The sequence below is a fragment of the Saimiri boliviensis genome, chromosome 15, assembly GCF_048565385.1.
Source record: "Saimiri boliviensis isolate mSaiBol1 chromosome 15, mSaiBol1.pri, whole genome shotgun sequence".
In the NCBI taxonomy this organism is placed as follows: domain Eukaryota; kingdom Metazoa; phylum Chordata; class Mammalia; order Primates; family Cebidae; genus Saimiri; species Saimiri boliviensis.
The window spans coordinates 88,659,624-88,677,885 of NC_133463.1; the positions used below are offsets into that span (position 1 = coordinate 88,659,624).

At 39.4% G+C, this 18,262-nt stretch overlaps 1 protein-coding gene across 28 annotated transcripts in view; it reads right to left on the reverse strand.

Moving 5' to 3' along the window:
* PTK2 (protein tyrosine kinase 2) overlaps positions 1 to 18,262 on the reverse strand; it is a 353,655-nt gene that overhangs the window by 124,533 nt on the left and 210,860 nt on the right. For all 28 annotated transcript variants that reach the window (XM_074387211.1, XM_039464853.2, XM_039464846.2 and 25 more), the window contains one exon: positions 15,939 to 15,991. In XM_074387211.1, coding sequence (XP_074243312.1) covers positions 15,939 to 15,991 — 53 coding nt within the window. The remainder of the gene's footprint in view (positions 1 to 15,938; positions 15,992 to 18,262) is intronic.

Genomic DNA, 18,262 nt, shown 5'->3' on the forward strand with positions numbered 1-18,262 from the left:
AAAAGCCAAAATTGACAAATGGGATCTAATTAAACTAAAGAGCTTCTGCACAGCAAAAGAAGCTATCATTAAAGTGAACAAGCAACCAATAGAATGAAAACAAAAATTTGTAATCTATCCATCTGACAAAGGGCTAATACCCAGAATCTATAAAGAACTTAAATTGCAAGAAAAGAAACACTCCATCAAAAAGTGGGCAAAGGACATGAACAGACACTTCTCAAAAGAAGACATTTAAGCAGCCAACAAACATGAAAAAAAGCTCATCATCACTAATAGAGATATGCAAATCAAAACTACAATAGATATCATTTCAAGCCAGTTAGAATAGTGATCATTAAAGTCAGGCAACAACAGATGCTGGAGAGGATATGGAGAAATAGGAACACTTTTACACTGTTGGTGAGAATGTAAATTAGTTCATTGTGGCAATTCCTCAAAGATCTAGAACTAGAAATACCATTTGACCCAGCAATCCCATTACTGGGTACATACCCAAAAGATTATAAATAATTATACGATAAAGACACATGCACGTGTATGTTTACTGCAGCACTGTTTACAAAAGTAAAAACTTGGAACCAGCCCAAATGCCCATCAATGACAGACTGGATAAAGAAAATGTAGCACATATACACCATGGAATACTATGCATCTGCAAAAAAGGATGATTTCATGTCCTTAGCAGGGACATGGATGAAGTTGGAAACCATCATTCTCAGCAAACTAACATAGGAACAGAAAACCAAACACCGCATGTTCTCACTCTTAAGTGGGAGTTGAACAGTAAGAATACATGGACATAGGGAGGGAAACATCACACACCAGGGACTGTCAAGTGGTGGGAGGTTAGCATTAGGAGAATACCTAAGTAGATGACAGGTTGATGGGTGCAGCAAACTACCATGGCACATGAATACCTATGTAACAAACTTGCATGTTCTGCAGATGGACCCAAGAACTTAAAAGTGTAATAGTAAGTGGGAGCCAGGCATGGTGGCTCATGCCTGCAATCCCAGCACTTTGGGAGGCAGAGGTAGGTGGATCACCTGAGCTCTGGAGTTGGAGACTGCCCTGGGAAACATAGCAAAACACTGTCTTTACCAAAAAATATAAAACTTGGGCTTGGTGGTGTGTGCTTATAGTCACAGCTACTTGGGAGACTGAGGTGGGAGGACTGTTTGAGCCTGGGAAATGGAGGCTGCAGTGAGCCGAGATCGTGCCACTGCACTCCAGTCTGGGCAACAGAGTGAGACCCTGTCTCAAAAAAAAAGCTGAGTCCTTGATTTTTTTTTTTTTTTTTTAAAGACAGGGTTTCGCTACATTGCTCATGCTGGTCTCAAACTCCTGGGCTCAAGGAATCCACCTGCCTCGGCCTCCCGAAGTGCTAGGATTACTGTGAGCCACCACAGCAGACCCTTGATTTTTAAAGATTTATAATAGATGTTGGGTCTTCCAGCTATGCCTGCTTTTCAAATATTTAAATGTTAGGCCCTGAAAACTGCAAGTGCTTTATTTGCCCAACTGACTGAAGAGCTCCAACTTGAAGTCAATATCTAATTAAAAAACAAGCTAAGTTGAAAAGAACACCTATCGAAATAAATCAGTCTCCAAAATACAACTTTGTGACACTTAGCTGCCTATTTTGAAACCCTCTGTCAAAGTTACACCTATAAAGAAAATTACCATTTTTAAGGGCATCTTCCCCTCATGCACCTCAACCACTAAGATATTATCTTCATGTTCCTGGAATCTGTGATATAAAGAACAATAGACAATCAATAGTTTATTATTATTATTGTTGAGAGAGTCTTGCTGTGTTATCCAGGCTGGAGTGCAGTAGTGTGATCTTGCTCACTATAACCTTTATCTCCCAGATTCAAGCGATTCACGTACCTAAGCCTTCCAACTAGCTGGGATTACAGGCGGCCGCCACCATATCTGGATAATATTTGTACTTTTAATAGAGACTGGGTTTCACTGTTTTGGCCAGGCTGGTCTGGAACTTCTGACCTCAGCTGATCCACCTGCCCTGGCCTCCCAAAGTGCTGGGATTATAGTCATGAGCCACTGTGCCTGGCCAGTAATTATAATGTTTTAACGCAAATTCTTGGTGAACCATTTAAGAACTACCTGTTCCTTTTTCTTTAAAAATCCACTTGTAACTGCTGCTAATCAGTGCACATATACATGGCAACTTCAATCTATGACTGGGTCTTCTAAATACATTCCCAGTGTAAACCTTAAAGGACAAAACTTAGGCAAAATTAGTGTTAAGTACAGACTTTACTTCCAGGAGCAAGAATAACCCCAAGGATGATCTGATCAGCCAAAGAAAGTAGTGCCACTTAATGACTAGAGAACGGGAGAGAAGCAGGCTTGGCACGAAAATCAGTTTATTTTGAATATGTTAACTCTAAAATGCTCATGAGACATCAGATTCTACATAGTGAAAATGTAGTGGCCATAGGGGTCTGGGGCTCAGGAAAGAAGTCTGAAAAACTGAGATAACCAACTGAGAGTAACCAGCATAATTAAGTTATGAAACAAAATGAGATCCCCAAGGGGGTGAGTGTGGCTGGCAGAAAGTGTCAGAAGAACTGAATCCTGGGATCCTCAAGCGTGATGAGTCGAATAATGATTGAGGTAGGAAGAATACGATATTCTGGAAGCAAAAGCAGGACAATTTCAATAAGGGGCAACACCTATTGGATACAATGAGTTCTAAATTCCTCTTGAAAGAATCTGTATGTCATTATATTCAGTTACTTGTCCTTCATTTTAAAGTTTAACTTCCTTATAGTTCCAGTAAACAACCTTCCCTACCAGTTCTAATCAGTAGTTCACATCTGGTTCCCTCCCATCCCACAGCCCCTCTGCCCCCCGGCTTTGTCCTGACTCATCCTGGTCACCTGCTCCAATCACCTGCTCTGGTCACGTTCTTTGACCTAGGGCAACCCTGGCTACCTGCTCTGACCTGCCTGTAACCGTCCATCCCACCAAATCACCTGCCCTGCCACTCCAGCTCAGACCCCTGCTCTCTTTAAAATAGCCAATTGGGATTAGTCTAGCTTGTATGATCTAACCCTAGCCAACAGGGGAATGACACAGCAGCAAGGGAGACCCCCATCAGAAATAAGTACCCCTTTTCCTCCCTTGTCCATATGTGCAGTCACTGTTTTTCCATCCATGAGCCGCACCCTTCTATAGAAGTAAACTGCCTTGATGAGAGGATTTATCTTCGAGTACTATTTCTTTTGTGGACTTATAACACACTGAACTACAGTAACTCACGTAAACAGTCTGTTGTAAGGAGAGCAGTGAGGTCAGAAGGGGGCTACTAAAGTGGGGAAAGCATAGTGGGTGGTGTGCTAATGAAACCAGAGCTAACCTGTTTAGCCTGCCAAACTTGACCTGCCGTGTTTGCTGTATTAGGCCATTATTGTATTGCCATAAAGAAATACCAGACATTGAGTAATTTATAAAGAAAAGAGGTGTTAATTGGCTCGGCTTTACGGAAAGCATGGTGCTGACATCCTGGCTTCTGCAGAGGCCTCAGGAAGCTTACCATCATGACAGAAGATGAGGGAGCAGACACATCACATGGTAGCAGAAGGAGCAACAGGAGAGGTGGAAAACAGACACATACTTTAAAGGACCAACTCTAATGTGAACTCAGAGCCAGAGCTCACTCATCACCAAAGGAATGGCTCAAGCCATTCATAAGGAATCTGCCTCTGGATTCAAACACCTCCCAACAGGCCCCACCTCTAAAACTGGGGATTACATTTCAACATGAGATTTGGGCAGGGACAAATAGCCAAATAATATTAGTTGTTTTTAGTTGCTTACTTCTAGTTGATCTAAAAACTCCCCCTAGCAAGTCAAATAGACAATCCCTAACTAAGCTCCCACCCGCTTCCTTACAGATAAAATCTCTGACTGTAGGTAACTATAGTAATGGATGCTTTAAGTTGTTTTTCAGGAAGTAAGGGGTAGCTCTTGTCCAGCTCATGCAGCTTGAGGCCACCAATCCTTCAAATGGGCTTATGTCAATGCAGAAGAGATGATCATATGACATCAGAGAGCTGAAAATTCCTCCCTTAGATCATGGAAATGCTACTATTTTCTGAACATGCATTCTATGAAGAGCCATGAAGCCTGACTATGTATGTGCATATCACTGATTAACTCACTTTTGCTTACATCCACTCACCTTTTCCCGTGTCTTCAACTACCTTACTCCTCTATCCAATAAATATATCTAAAACTTCATCTTTGGGGAGGCAGATTTGACATTTGTTCTCTCATCTCTTCACATGGCAGCCTTGTGAGTAGATCTTTTCCCTTTGGCAAAACCTGTTGCCACAATGTTTGGCTTGCTGCACACAAGGAGGGAAAGAAACTAAGAATAGTATAACAGGGAAAATTCCTGATCAGTTAACAAGTGATAAGGGGGTAGACTGGTAAGAAGTTAGACCTAATTGGACTGGGCCTGGTGGCTCATGCTTGTAAATCTCAGCACTTTGGGAGGCTAAGGAAGGCAGACCACTTAAGGTTAGGAGTTTGACACCAGCCTGGCTAACATGGTGAAACTCCATCTCTACCAAAATTATAAAAGTTAGCCAGATGTCTGTAGTTGTAGTTACTCAGGAGGCTGAAGCACAAGAATTGCTTGAACCTGGGAAGTGGAGATAGCAGTGAGCTGAGATTGCATACTGTACTCCAGCCTAGGTGACAGAGTGAGACTGTCAAAAAAAAAAAAAAAATTGGCCGGGCGCGGTGGCTCAAGCCTGTAATCCCAGCACTTTGAGAGGCCAAGGTGGGTGGATCACGAGGTCAAGAGATCGAGACCATCCTGGTCAACATAGTGAAACCCCGTCTCTACTAAAAATACAAAAAAATTAGCTGGGCATGGTGGCGCGTGCCTGTAATCCCAGCTACTCAGGAGGCTGAGGCAGGAGAATTGCCTGAACCCAGGAGGCGGAGGTTGCGGTGAGCCGAGATCGCGCCATTGCACTCCAGCCTGGGTAACAAGAGTGAAACTCTGTCTCAAAAAAAAAAAAAAGAAAAAAAAAATTAAAAAAAAAAATACATATGGACTTAGTTGGGTGAGGACAAGTCACCTATTGTGAGCCCAAGGCAGGTAGCACTTATGGCTGGCAAGTGCTGGAGGTTTAAAGAATGGTTTTGAAGTGGTGTGACATCGAATTGAAAGTGAGACCAAAGCAATGTGGTTGTGCTATTCCCTTTAAGGTGCTACAGCAGATATGGGACAGAATGAGCTGGCTTTAACTTGGCAGTGTTTCTGCCAAGTGAGTTAAAAACAAATGAACAAACAGAGTAGGACAGAGATGATGGGGATGTATGCCAGAGAGGAATACAGTTATTGATCTGCGATTTTAGGCTAGTTAAGAAACCAGAGAAGAAACAAAATTGTGATGTAGACAGCAGAATGGGCATGGGATCAAGGAACAAGGTAGAAAAACTGGAGGTGGTGGTCAGAGAGGGTTTTCTTAAAATTGAAATTACAGGAAAGTTAAAGTTGTAGACAAAGTGTAGGCCCCACGGGAATGAGAAACAGCAGACAGTACCACTGGAAGAATGGAGAGAAGAGGTGCTGGGGCTGGGTGTGGTGGCTCATGCCTGTAATCCCAGCACTTTGAGAGGCCAAGGCGGTGGGGTTGGGGGGGGATCTCCTGAAGTCAGGAGTTTGAGACCATCCTGGCCAACATGGTGAAATCTCATCTCTACCAAAAATGCAAAAAAAAAAAAAAAAAAGTAGCTGAGTGTTATGGCACACGCCTGTAATCCCAGCTACTTGGGAGGCTGAGGCAAGGGAATTGCTTGAACCTGGGAGGCAGAGGTTACAGTGAGCTGAGATCACCCCACTGTACTCCAGCCTGGTCAACAGTATGAGATTCCATCCCAAAGAAAAAAAAAAAGTGCTGGAAGAATTGCCTACCTACCATGAATACTGACATCCTCCCAAACTACGATGGGGGATACTGGACAAATAACAGTGAACTGAGTGCTCAAAACTTTGAGGAACATAAGATAATCTTGTTCCGATATGTGAGATTCAAAGCTGGTGTTTTTGAAGAATAGTCTGGAAGGGGCAATGAGAAGCAAGGGATACTCATCTCATCTCCAGCCATAGTGCTACCATGGTTCTCAGACATCAGACATCATCAGCACGGTTACAGAGGCATCAAGGGGCATCAGTGCCCTCCAGAGTTTTAGTTAGAGGAAGGTGACAAAGAAGAATATATAGAGAAGTACCAGAAGACAAAGATGTAGTGTTTTAGAAGCTGGGGAAAACCAAGCAATGAAGACACAACAGGGGGTGTGCAGAGGGTATGGGAGTGACAAAGGAATCTGGGGCTTCTGCAGGAACAGGTATGAATATGCATAGAGTATAATGAGATTAAGTCCAAGTGGATCAGTATTTTCCTTTTTATTTCTAGTTACTTAAGTAACGTGGTATTTTCCTTTGACCATAACTCTCAATTCTGTTCCTTTCCTCGGGCATTAGGGTGTGGTGCTGATGAAGCTGAACACTACCTGAGGGCTGTATTCCAGGAAACAGGTTTCCCAGAAATCATCCAACCTGGGGCGGTCATGGGGCAACATCCTATTCCAACAATGTGAAAAACACACAAATTCATACTGATATTTTACAAAGAAAATCTCAAAGAATGATGACTTCTGACTAGCGAGGTAAAGTTTATTATTTTTAAAACTGGCAAATAAAGGAAAAGAAAAAGGCAGTTTTCCTGTCTTTCCAGGAGAGTCCTGTTCCCGAGAGTAACGAAGCAGCTGGTGAGGGAAAGCTGTCTTTAGAAGCATTCCAGTTAAACAAACGGAGAAAAAAATGACAGGATTCACAGGGTGCCATTTGGTGGCCTCTGATGAAATCTAAGCATGAATGTCAATAGCTGCTAAAACTATTAGGTGAAATGCTCATGGGAACTTGCCCATGTATAGATCAGAGATTGATGGGACCGCAACCAACTGATTAGTTTTAACATCACAAACAACAATCAGATGTATATCACCCATGCAGTATTCTTGTGTGTTTGGGGAGGGGGAAATCAAACCCAAACTGGATCAAATTTCTCTAAGGAACAGCTTATGAGAAATTAAGGGGCCAGAAAGAAATAGAGTAAACAAAATAGCATCATAGACATGTAATCAGCCTAATCCAGAATATGAGAATAAGACAAGGGACACAATTTCTTTAACAAATTAATTGCAATTAGTAACAAACAAACAACAGGGTCTAGCTGATAAATACAGGAGATGTTGCAAGCAAATTCAAAGTACTTCTTGTCTGCCTCTTGTTTAGACGAAACCACATATGAAAATGAGATAATCAGGAACCTTTGAACACTGACTGGATAGCTATTTTTTTTTTAAAAAAAAGTCTCATCTTTTAGGAATATAAATGAAATATGCCTTAGATTTGCTTTAGAATAACCAATAGGGATTATATTTGTGTATAAGTGGATGGAGAAAGGTGACATAAAATTCGTCATAAGTTTTTAGTTGCTGAATCTGGGGTGATAATGATATAAAAAATCATGATACAATTCTTTCTCTTCTGTATATGCTTTCAATTTTCCAGAAAAAGTTTTAAAAACTCAAAATTCAAAAGCTTACTATGCACTTAATAGTCGTTCATTTCTATAGTCTCTTTCTAAAGGCATAAAAAATATATTGTCTTGACTCATGCAGTTTGATTTTAATTACTGTGTATCTACAAGCTACAAACCAGGTGGAGGAAGACTTGAGGTCAAATTCTAGAATTTATATTTTAAACTTTCAAGCATTCCCTTTAAAATTATTTTCCGCAAAGAAAAAAATAATTGGACCGTTTGATGTTAGCAATATTTATTTTCTATTTAGTAAGATGATAATACATGGGCTTGTGTTTTAATAATACTTTTTAAAAAGTTTGAGAAGTTTATTAATTATTGTTAATAAGTTTAGCCAGAGGATTAAGATGGTTCATGAGCCAAGTGTACCTAACACTGTCAACTGTGAAGCATGTATTTTATAAAGACAAAAATACATTTTTGTTTTTAATACTGTAATGTATATTTTCCTCTTTGTAGCATGGAGGCTACTTGGAAGAAGATTGTAATACTCTCTTCTGGAAACAAAATTTGTAAAACTGAGCTGCATTTGTGTGGGCTGGAAAGAGTGTATAAAAACAAAAACCCACTTTAAAATTTTTGTTGTACTAATTATTGCTCAGCTTTTCATTTGGCCTTTTAAAAAGCTTGAAAGTGCCTCAGGCTTGCCAGGGAGGTCTGCGAATTTCTGTCTGTACTGCCTGCAGCTGAGACAAGAAGTTCAACTCAAGGGTGAAGGCGCAGTTCTGGGTCCTTTTTCAGGATACACTTCACAACATATGATGTTGGTATTTCAAAACCTACATGACTTCCAGGTATTCTTCTCAACTGCTTTAGTACTCATAGAAGAAAAGACATGATTGAGAAGAATGCGCAAATCTCAACAGTGGCAAAGCGAGTTCAAATGATGTAATGGTGGGAGACAGGGCTACAGAAGAGAAGGCAGCACAGCTGGGCTGTTTTGATTATTCACTTCCTTATTCATGAACAACACGGTCAACCAGTCTATCTGTATGAAGTCTGTGACAACTGTACACTTCTATCAATGCTTTGGAGTCTCTCCTAATACCAGACTGACTACAAAACACTGTTCATGACTGTTGAAACTATAAGAATTTCCAGTGAGCCAAGTACTAGGAACATGTCAGTAACATCCAATACCTAATATTTTGTGCACAAAAAAATTATTAGTACCATTAATTACAAAGCATGTAATTCACAAAAATGAACTTATGTTTTTAAATTTAGTTACTTTTTTTGTTTTGTTTTGCGGGGGACAGCGTCTCGCTTTGTCACCCAGGATGGAGTACAGCGGCGTGATCTCAGCTCACTGCAACCTCCATCTCCTGGGTTCAAGGGATCCTATTTCAGCCTTCCAAGTAGCTGAGACTATGGGAACATGCCACCGTGCCTGGCTTAATTTTTTGTAGAGATGGGGTTTCACCATGTTGCCCAGACTGATCTCAAACTCTTGTGCTCAAGCAAACTGCCTGCCTTGGCCTCCCAAAGTACTGGGACTACAGGTGTGAGCCACTGCGTCTGGCCTAAATTTAGTTTTATTTTTTATTTTTTTTCAGTGTCCCTTGGATTTGGTAGGGAAAAAATGAACTACTTATATAGCAGGTGACAATACTCTAAAATTAGGGCAAGGTTTTTTTTTTTTTTTTTTTTTTTTTTCCCTTTTAATTCCTAAAAGCTATCATTTAACTCAAGCTTTCAGCAATAGACACAGACTACCTTAGGAACCCACAGCATTATCACCATTGAAACTAGAGTGTAAAACTATACAAAAGAACCTCTTTCAAACTTGAATACAGAGCAGACTTCTGATTTTTTCTGAAAGAGTTGGAAGCAAGTCAGTACTATCCTATTCCTAATAAATGGGGGGAAAAACCATAATGTAATCACACTCAAACTCTTCCCAAGTATTATTCCCTTCCACACATTTATGCCATCAAGCTTTAGAAATGAGTCAACACAGGCTGTGTGCAGTGGCTCACACCTGTAATTCCAGCACTTTCAGAGGCAGAAGCAGGCAGATCGGTTGAGCCAAGGAGTTTGAGACCAGCCTAGACAACATAGGGAAACCTCATCTCTATAAATAATACAAAAATTCGCTGGGCATGGTGGCACACACCTGTAGTCCCAGCTACTTGGGGAGCTAAGGCAGGAAGATTGCTTGAGCCTGGAGATTGAGGCTACAGTTAGCTAAGATCAGCCACTGCATTCCAGTCTGGGCGACAGAGGAAGGCCCTGTCTTAAAAAAAAAGAAAAAAAAAAAAAAAAAAAGAAAAGAAAGAAAGAAAGAAATGAGTCAATATGGTCTAATGTAAAGAGAACAAACCTTGAAGTTCAATATCAATATTTCCATCAGGCTCTTACTTACTAGCTATATGAACTTGGCTAAACCACTTCAGCTCTGAGTGTCTTAATTTCCTCATGCGTAAGGTGAAAATATTACGAAGACTGTCACGAGGTTTAAACAAAATGATCCCTGCAGATGGACCAGGCATGATCTCTGAGCCTCATTCACATGTAAATAACTACTTGTATTATATAAGCGGCATAGTCATGAATAGGTAACAAACTTAGTATATCAGAGACCACACAGAAAGAGATAGAATGCAGTAATTATTATATACTATGCCACCTTATATTTTATGTAACTTTACAGTTTACAAGCTACCTTTGCATATACAAATGAGCTGTTTTAGAATTTGTAATGAAGCAGCTTAATACAAAATACAAATAACATTTATTTTATTAAATGTTTTCTTAATAGTTCAGAATAATTTCCAGTCACTAACCTCAAAAACCTAAAAGGAATCTTAAATAAAGAACATTATGCTGCATGATACACATTGTAAACACAACAATCTGTTAGAAAATAGTTATTTTTTTTTTGAGACAGAGTTTGACTCTTGTCGCCCAGGCTGGAGTGCAATGGCATGATCTCGACTCACTGCAACCTTCGTCTCCCAGTTTCAAGCAATTCTCCTGCCTCAGCCTTCCGAGTAGCTGGGATTACAGGCATGTGCCACCACGCATGGCTAATTTTTTTTTGTATTTTTAGTAGAGATGGCTAATTTTTTTCTGTATTTTTAGTAGAGAAGGGGTTTCTCCATGTTGGTCAGGCTGGTCTCAAACTCCAGACCAGTCCCATATGTGTAATCCGCACATGTAACAAAAGTCATGTGCATAATGCAGTGGTACTACTGTCATGCGTTATCTTGTATTTCTGGTCATCATAATTAAGGTTTTACTGCTTGATCAAAAGCTTGGTTATTCTAGAAAACAAAAACAAAACAAAACAAAACCCAAATACAATAATCAACTAAACAAAAACCCCAAGTTTTTACCTTCAAAACATTTAAAATACAACTTTACTCACTGATTTGGAAATGCCTGATTTCTAGGGTAATTTTAACCCATGCAACCATTGTTTAAGCACTGCCCCACACAGACCATACCTCCTCTTTCAGCATACTTACAGGTCCCTTATGATAGACTGCAGCACTTGACTTTTAGGTATGTTCCAAGTTGTACCTGAGCTCTACAATAAACCCAAGTTTCCTTATAACTTAATAATTAGGCTTAAAAAGACTTCTTTAGGTTCTCAGAACAACACACAAGGGAAACATGTTGTTCTGTTAGATATTTTTGTAAATCTGTTAATCTTACACTTATTTTTATAGAGAAATACTGTGTAAATTTCAAAGATAAACTGTTCATGTATTCAACATCATGTGTCATTGCAACTTTACTGAAGGTGATCCAATAACTAACTTTATTTTGCAACAAAATATGAAAAAGCACCTGGCATCTTCTCTCTGGAATGTAAGGACACTGTTTTATTTGCCAACAAGAGAGATCCATGAGGAGCTGCAAAACTGTCCTAAAGTTCTCCAGACCCTCACTCTTCCTGTTGGTCATCCTCTCTTCCCTCGCCCAGCACCTCCTAGGAAAGAATGTAGAACCATTTATAGTGACTCCTAGGAAAAAATCTAAAACTAAGTACAGTGATTCCTAGGAAAGAATCTAGAACCATTTACAGTGATTCCTAGGGAAGACCCTAGAATCATTTAGAGTGATGAGCTTACAGGAATCCCTTGAGACTCCCAGTGACACTGATTGCTCCAACTATTCCTGTCTTTCTGCTGCCTTTTCCCGCTACCCAGAATGCATTCCTCTAAGTCCCAGCACACCTCCATACCTTACTGAGGAATTCATTGTTTAAAAACAATTATAAAACGTGTATCCCAAACAACAAAACAGAGCATGTCTTTCCATGCAATGGGTTCATGGCTTTGTGGACAAGATGGTTTCTAAAACACAATGACATCCATTTTAGGACTATGCATAACAGACAAATGTACAGTGCTCTGTAGAGCTCTGAGGAAGATGACTCCAGATCTTCTTAAATGAGGTAGTGACATGTGAACCCAGGCTTGGGTCAGGTAAGAACCCCTTGGTTATGAATAAAAATGGGAGAGCCAAACAAATCCCATGAGGACTCTCCATCTTCATCAGGACTTGGGAGTACATCAGTATTTTATCAGTATAGGGGCGCAAACTCTCTCAAATTGCTAATGACAGGCAAAAGAGTTCCAATCCTAGTGCCATTATTTTCAAGCTGTGTGACATTGAACAAGTTTGTTTGCCATTCTGAATTCTTCATATCTGTGAAATGGAGAGAGAATAAATACCTTGGAAGGCCACTGTGGGACTAAATAATACTTTACATTTACGAAGGGCTTTACAATCTGATGCAAGTTAATACATGTGCAAGTTTATTGTCATATAGATCACAATTTTAAATAGCTTCCCTATTACTCCCAATTTACCTGCTTTAATTCACTATCCATGATTTGACTCTTTCACAAGAATATAAACTCTATTAAGGAAGGAACATGGCTTTATTTTCTATTAAACTCCAGTATCTAGAATAGTGCCTGGCATGCTGCAGGCACTCAAGAAATATCTGTTGGCTGGATTAATGTAAAACAGAAATGTAAAACTGAGGTCTCATCAATCCTGTAGGGCTTGTTAGGGGTTAAATGAAGTATCATATGACAGAAAAACATCTGACATATAGGTGACTGCAGCCTCATCCCTCTATCCTAGACACCTAACAGGCTCACTGCGGAGAAGCACATGCAGAATTTCACAGGGATCCAGGAGCAAGGGCCTCTACTTTGGTATGTTAGCACTATACCCCACATGGCACATTGTTTCCAGGCTGGCAGGTGAGAAATAACCTTGGGATTTAGTAATATTACTTTTTCTAGGTATAGGTGTAACAAAGATGTCCCTAGAAATGTCAAATATCAGCTTTGGGGCTAAGTGCAATACACTGGCTCCTGGCTGGCTAGGCTGGTCAGTTTTTAGGTTTTATAGTCTTTGTGGAAGATAGAAACATATCATACCATTGAACGCCAGGATGATGGAAGGAAAGAAGGAAGGAAGGAAGGAAGGGATGGAGGAAGGGAGGGCTAGCAGACAAAAAAAGAAAAGAAATATACCACACTTGTTAGTCTTGATTGCACCTAAGTGAACAAGTAGTAGGTGGAATGACTAAGGACAAACAAGACTATAAACATTTAATGCCACATCATTAAATATCCACTGATTATTCTTTGCTTGGACCTGTAAATTACCTAAGTGATAGTCATATATCAAAGTATTATTAACTCTGAAAAGTGAAAGTATTTTGATATGTAACGATGAGAAGAGCAAGTCTGGATGGAACAGCTCAAGCAGAACAGCAGAGATAAGAAGGTTGGGAGAGGCACAGTTACCAACTATTTTTGGCTAAAAAACAATGTAGATGAGGCGGTAAGGGAGGACTGCAAAGGTGGGCTGTGGGCAGACAACGAAAGGTCTTGTAGGTTAAGTGAGGGGCCCAAACTTCATCTGATGGATACTAAATTATTACTAAAAGTTTCTGACCAGAGAATTGCCTATTTAAATCAACATGGTAGCAATCAAAGACCACAGAGAAGGGACTGAAGTATGAACTCCTAGTTAAGTAATACCTAGGAAGAAAGGATGAAAGCAGAATCACAAGTAACTAAGGTGGTGGTAGAGCCAGACAACAGAGTTTGAACAATGACTGGCAGACTTTATCAGCTATGTAACCTTGGGCAAATTATTTAACCTCACTAGGCCTTAGTCTCCTCAGCTGAACAATAAGAAAAACAATCTTATAGTTTGTTGTGTGACTAAATGAAATGATACACGTACAAGAACACAGAACATTAACCTGAGCCTGGAACACAGTATCTACAAAAGTACTCATAAAATGCCAGCTAACTTTATTCTTAATGGGCTTCTGAAAGAGGATGAAAACGCTGAGATCATAAAGTGGGGGTTGTCTGGAAGAAGGAAAACCCAGAGGTTTTGTGATAATCAGCTGCTAAGAGACACACATGAGGTTTAAACCTTGAAAGGAGAGTACTGATTAAAAGAGATAGTAAAATAGGAGGAACAAGTTTTGAAGGTACTGCTGAGGCCTATTTTATTACATTTCATTACTTTGTTACCCAAAGACAGATGCTAGGAATAGTTCTTATTAACATTATGGGGCATTTCCCTTCTCTCTCAAGCCTGGGGTGACTGTGGAGACTGTGTGGCAAGCACCAAAATCAAAGTGACTTGTTCCCGGGGCTCATCCCAAAAGCTGCTTTACAGTTTGGAAAGAAAAAGGACCAGAGGGCCTGGGAGTTATTCAAAGCCCTTCTCAAATCTCACCTACTCTACAGAACATCCTGGTGCCCAGCAGTTGCTCCCTCCTTCAGATTCTTATGACTGTGGCATGTGGTGGTGGTCTTTATCCAACTAGATTACAAACTCCATGATGGCCTGGCACGTTTGCCAACTCTCTGTACCCACCATAGACTAGGGCTACTCCATAAAGACATGGATTAGGCGTATAAGGATGATTAACTGTTTACCTGAAAACAGGCTGGCAACACTGAAGCTGTCCGTAAGACCAGCTCTAGCACACCCGCCTTCTCTCTACTTAATTAGTAAAGTGAGCAATGATTTTTCAAACAGTAGTACTTTGACAGTATCACACATCATTCATCTTTATTGTGTATCTCTGACAATGTACAAATACAAGCAAAAATATTTAAAATATTTCTTAAGGGCTTTTGGGACACTTGTGTACAACCAAAAAAAAAAAAAAAAAAAAAAAGCAGGCCGGGTGCAGTGGCTCACGCCTATAATCCTGGCACTTTGGGAGGCTGAGGCAGGTGGATCATCTGAGGTCAGGAGTTCGAGACAAGCCTGGCCAATATGGCAAAACCCTGTCTCTACTAAATATACAAAAGTTAGCAGCGCGTGGTGGCAGGCACCTGTAATCCCAGCTACTTGGAGGGCTGGGGCAGGGGAATTGCTCAAATTGGGGCAGCAGATTGCAGTGAGCTGAGATCATGCCACTGCACTCCAGTTTGGGTGACAGAGCGAGACTCCATCTCAAAAAAAAAAAAAAGAAAAAGAAAAAAACGGATTCAAAATAAACTGGAATTGGGTCTTTTCTAAGCAAGATACTAAAGTTAAAAGAAAACTATTATTTTAGAAACGTAACATGTAAGCACACATATAAGAACAAATTATATATGCACGTATATGGTTACGTATGTATATATGTGCATATATAGATATTATATGCATTTTAAGATATCAAACGGACCCATAAAAGATGCTTTCTTGGCCTTCCCCTTTCCTCTACTTCCCATATTTTTAAATGGGGAAAAAGGTATATCTATTGTGAAACATACCAAGGAAAATACAACACACTTAATCATACCAGCAAATAGTTAAGATAATGCTTATGCCAGTATCTAAACTATATTTTTTAAAAAGCAATATTCAAACACCATATTAACTGTGAAAGACAAAAACGGTTTAAAAATGTCTCCCATTTCCTGAACTTCAAAAAATACACATGCAAAGTTTACTCTACTGAATTCCAAAGATAAATTATAATGGCAACTTTAGAAGTAAAAATTTTCATTCTGAATATGACTAACATGATATTAAAATCAAAAAATAATTTGGAATTCTATATAATGTGCTGAGTGATCTGGTATTTTACGTATGTCCCATCTAAAAAAATAAAATCTATGAGCCATACTTGAAACTACTTAATGATGAAAAATTATGCAAATTTGGATAACCAGAATGCTTATTTTCATAAGCTATTCTAAGAATGAAGCAATTATACTAAAAATGGACATCCATGATCATCTTACCCTGTGAGCGTGCTTTTTAAGTCTGCTACCTAGAGCCCCTTACCTGACACAGAGACGGCGTGTGTCCGCATGCCTTGCTTTTCACTGTTGGCCAGCCTGCGACAGACAAGAGCAAAGCTGTAAGCCCTGCAATTTCCCCAAGACCCCGCCACTCAGACTCATCAAGTAGGGAGCTACCTTGGATGAGGAAGACAAAATTTTAGAAAGGTGATTTCTTTAAAAATTGGATTCTATTATTAAAATAGGCTGCTGTGATGCTTTAAAAATCAGAAATTAAGATACACAACTGAGGAAATGCTGAACTGTTCTGAGAAAGATACTCGACAATAATTTAAAACAATGCAATTACAATTTAATATGGTATGCATGTGTTAAATAAAAATGTAAACTTAAATGCTAGACAGTAAAGGACTGCCCCAAAGTTATGAGAGAAAAACCATATACCTGGAAGTGGATTTTGCTCTTTAAAACGTAATATGAAATAACTATAGTATGACTAGTCCTTCTTAAATTTGTGGCATGTAAAAAAATCAAGAAATACATTAATATGTACTATTACAGACTTAAAGTAATCTCAATTTATCTTGCTACTTGCTTTATAAAATGGTTTAACACTAGTTTTACATATTTACCCCCATGAAATAAAATTTGGGCCAAGAGCCTGGGTGCCATTTAAAAAATGCAAGTACAGTTAGTAAAAAAAACCTTTGGAAAACACAGAATACAGGGAAAAAAGGAACCACACGGTCTTTAGATATTAAGTTACCTTGGTCTTTTTATAAAAGAAAATCTTTTCCAGATACACAAGCATGTATTAAGAAAGTGCTGAAAAAATTTTTTTCTAGTACATAGAATTTATACTAGGAAATACTGACACTTAAAACAGTATAGGTTAAATATCTCTTATATGCAATGCTTGGAACTAGAGTGTTTCAAATTTCAGATTTTTTTGGATTCTGGAATGTCTACATATACACAGTGAGGAATCTAGGGGATAGGAATAAGTCTAAACATGAAATTTGTTTATGTTTCATATACACCTTACACGTATAACCTGAAGGTAATTTTATACAATATTTTAAATAACTGTGCACAAAACAAGTATTTGACTGCAACCTGTTACACATGTGGTCAGGTGTGGAAGTTTGCACCTGCTGCATATGTTGGTCCTCAAAAAGTTTCACATTTTGGAGAATTTTGAACTTTAAAGTTGCAGATTAGGAATGCTCAACTTGTACATTGTTTTGAAGCATTGTAACTAATTAATGTGAAACTGTATAATCTCTATGATCGCAGCACACAGCCATAGACTTATGTTCCTTTTACAGAATTCTCCAAATACTTGAAATTTTATATCTACTGTATAAAAATTTAACAGAAGTTGTTTTCTAACAACTCCTTACTTTCTCTTCCATTGCAGCTACATGATTTATCACAACTTATCTTTGAACTGTATTTACTGGGCAGTCAGAGGGCACACGTTTTAAATAAATAGATTACGTAATTTCCTTCCTTGTTCTGTTGCCAAAACACTGTAGTTTTCCCTTGTCTGCAACACAATTTATGTATGCTGTTGCTAAGCAACTTTCTCAATAGCTTGGATTTCTGCACTTAATCTGATTAGTAACAATAATGGTGTCCTGCTGCTGCTAAGATCTGGTGGAAGTTCCCCGCTTTTAAAGTTTGCTTCATTCATTTAGCGTTTCCTTTATCTGTCAACATTTCTAATGTACTACTTTCCTCATTTACTTTCATATCTGTTTATGATTCTGGGCGGGGGTGGGGGGGAAGTATGTTTGTATGTGTTTAAGAGATGGGGTGAAGTCTCACTAGGTCACCCAGACTAGAGTGTGGTTGTTATTCACAGGCATGATCATACTGCATCACAACCTCAAACTCCCAGGCTTCAGTGATCCTCCTGCCTCCGCCTCAGAACCACAGGAACATGCCACACTGCCCAGCTTTGATTCATTTATGTTTTAACCCCCAAATTATCCCTTAATTTCCCAAAACTAAAGGTACTCTAAATAAATATTAGTTCCTGTGCTGATATGACCCCAAATGAACCTCTATCAGACACTGCTGATGCTGTAGAATGCACTGTCCAAAGCTAGAGGTCACTCACCACCATCCTCCATCCACACAGTCACATGCACTAGCCATGTGCAAACCCTGCCTGTGTGAGGCCCACAGTACTGCATATGACCCTTGCTGACTGTGAGCTTACTGCCCAGGGAACACAGACAAGTTAAAAGGTCATGTTTAGAACTGTGGTAATTACTACTAGAAGCCATTATAGGAAAACATGATGGAGATGCTCTCCTGGCTTGGGGGTGGGGCAAGGTGGGTCAACAAGGTTTTCACAGG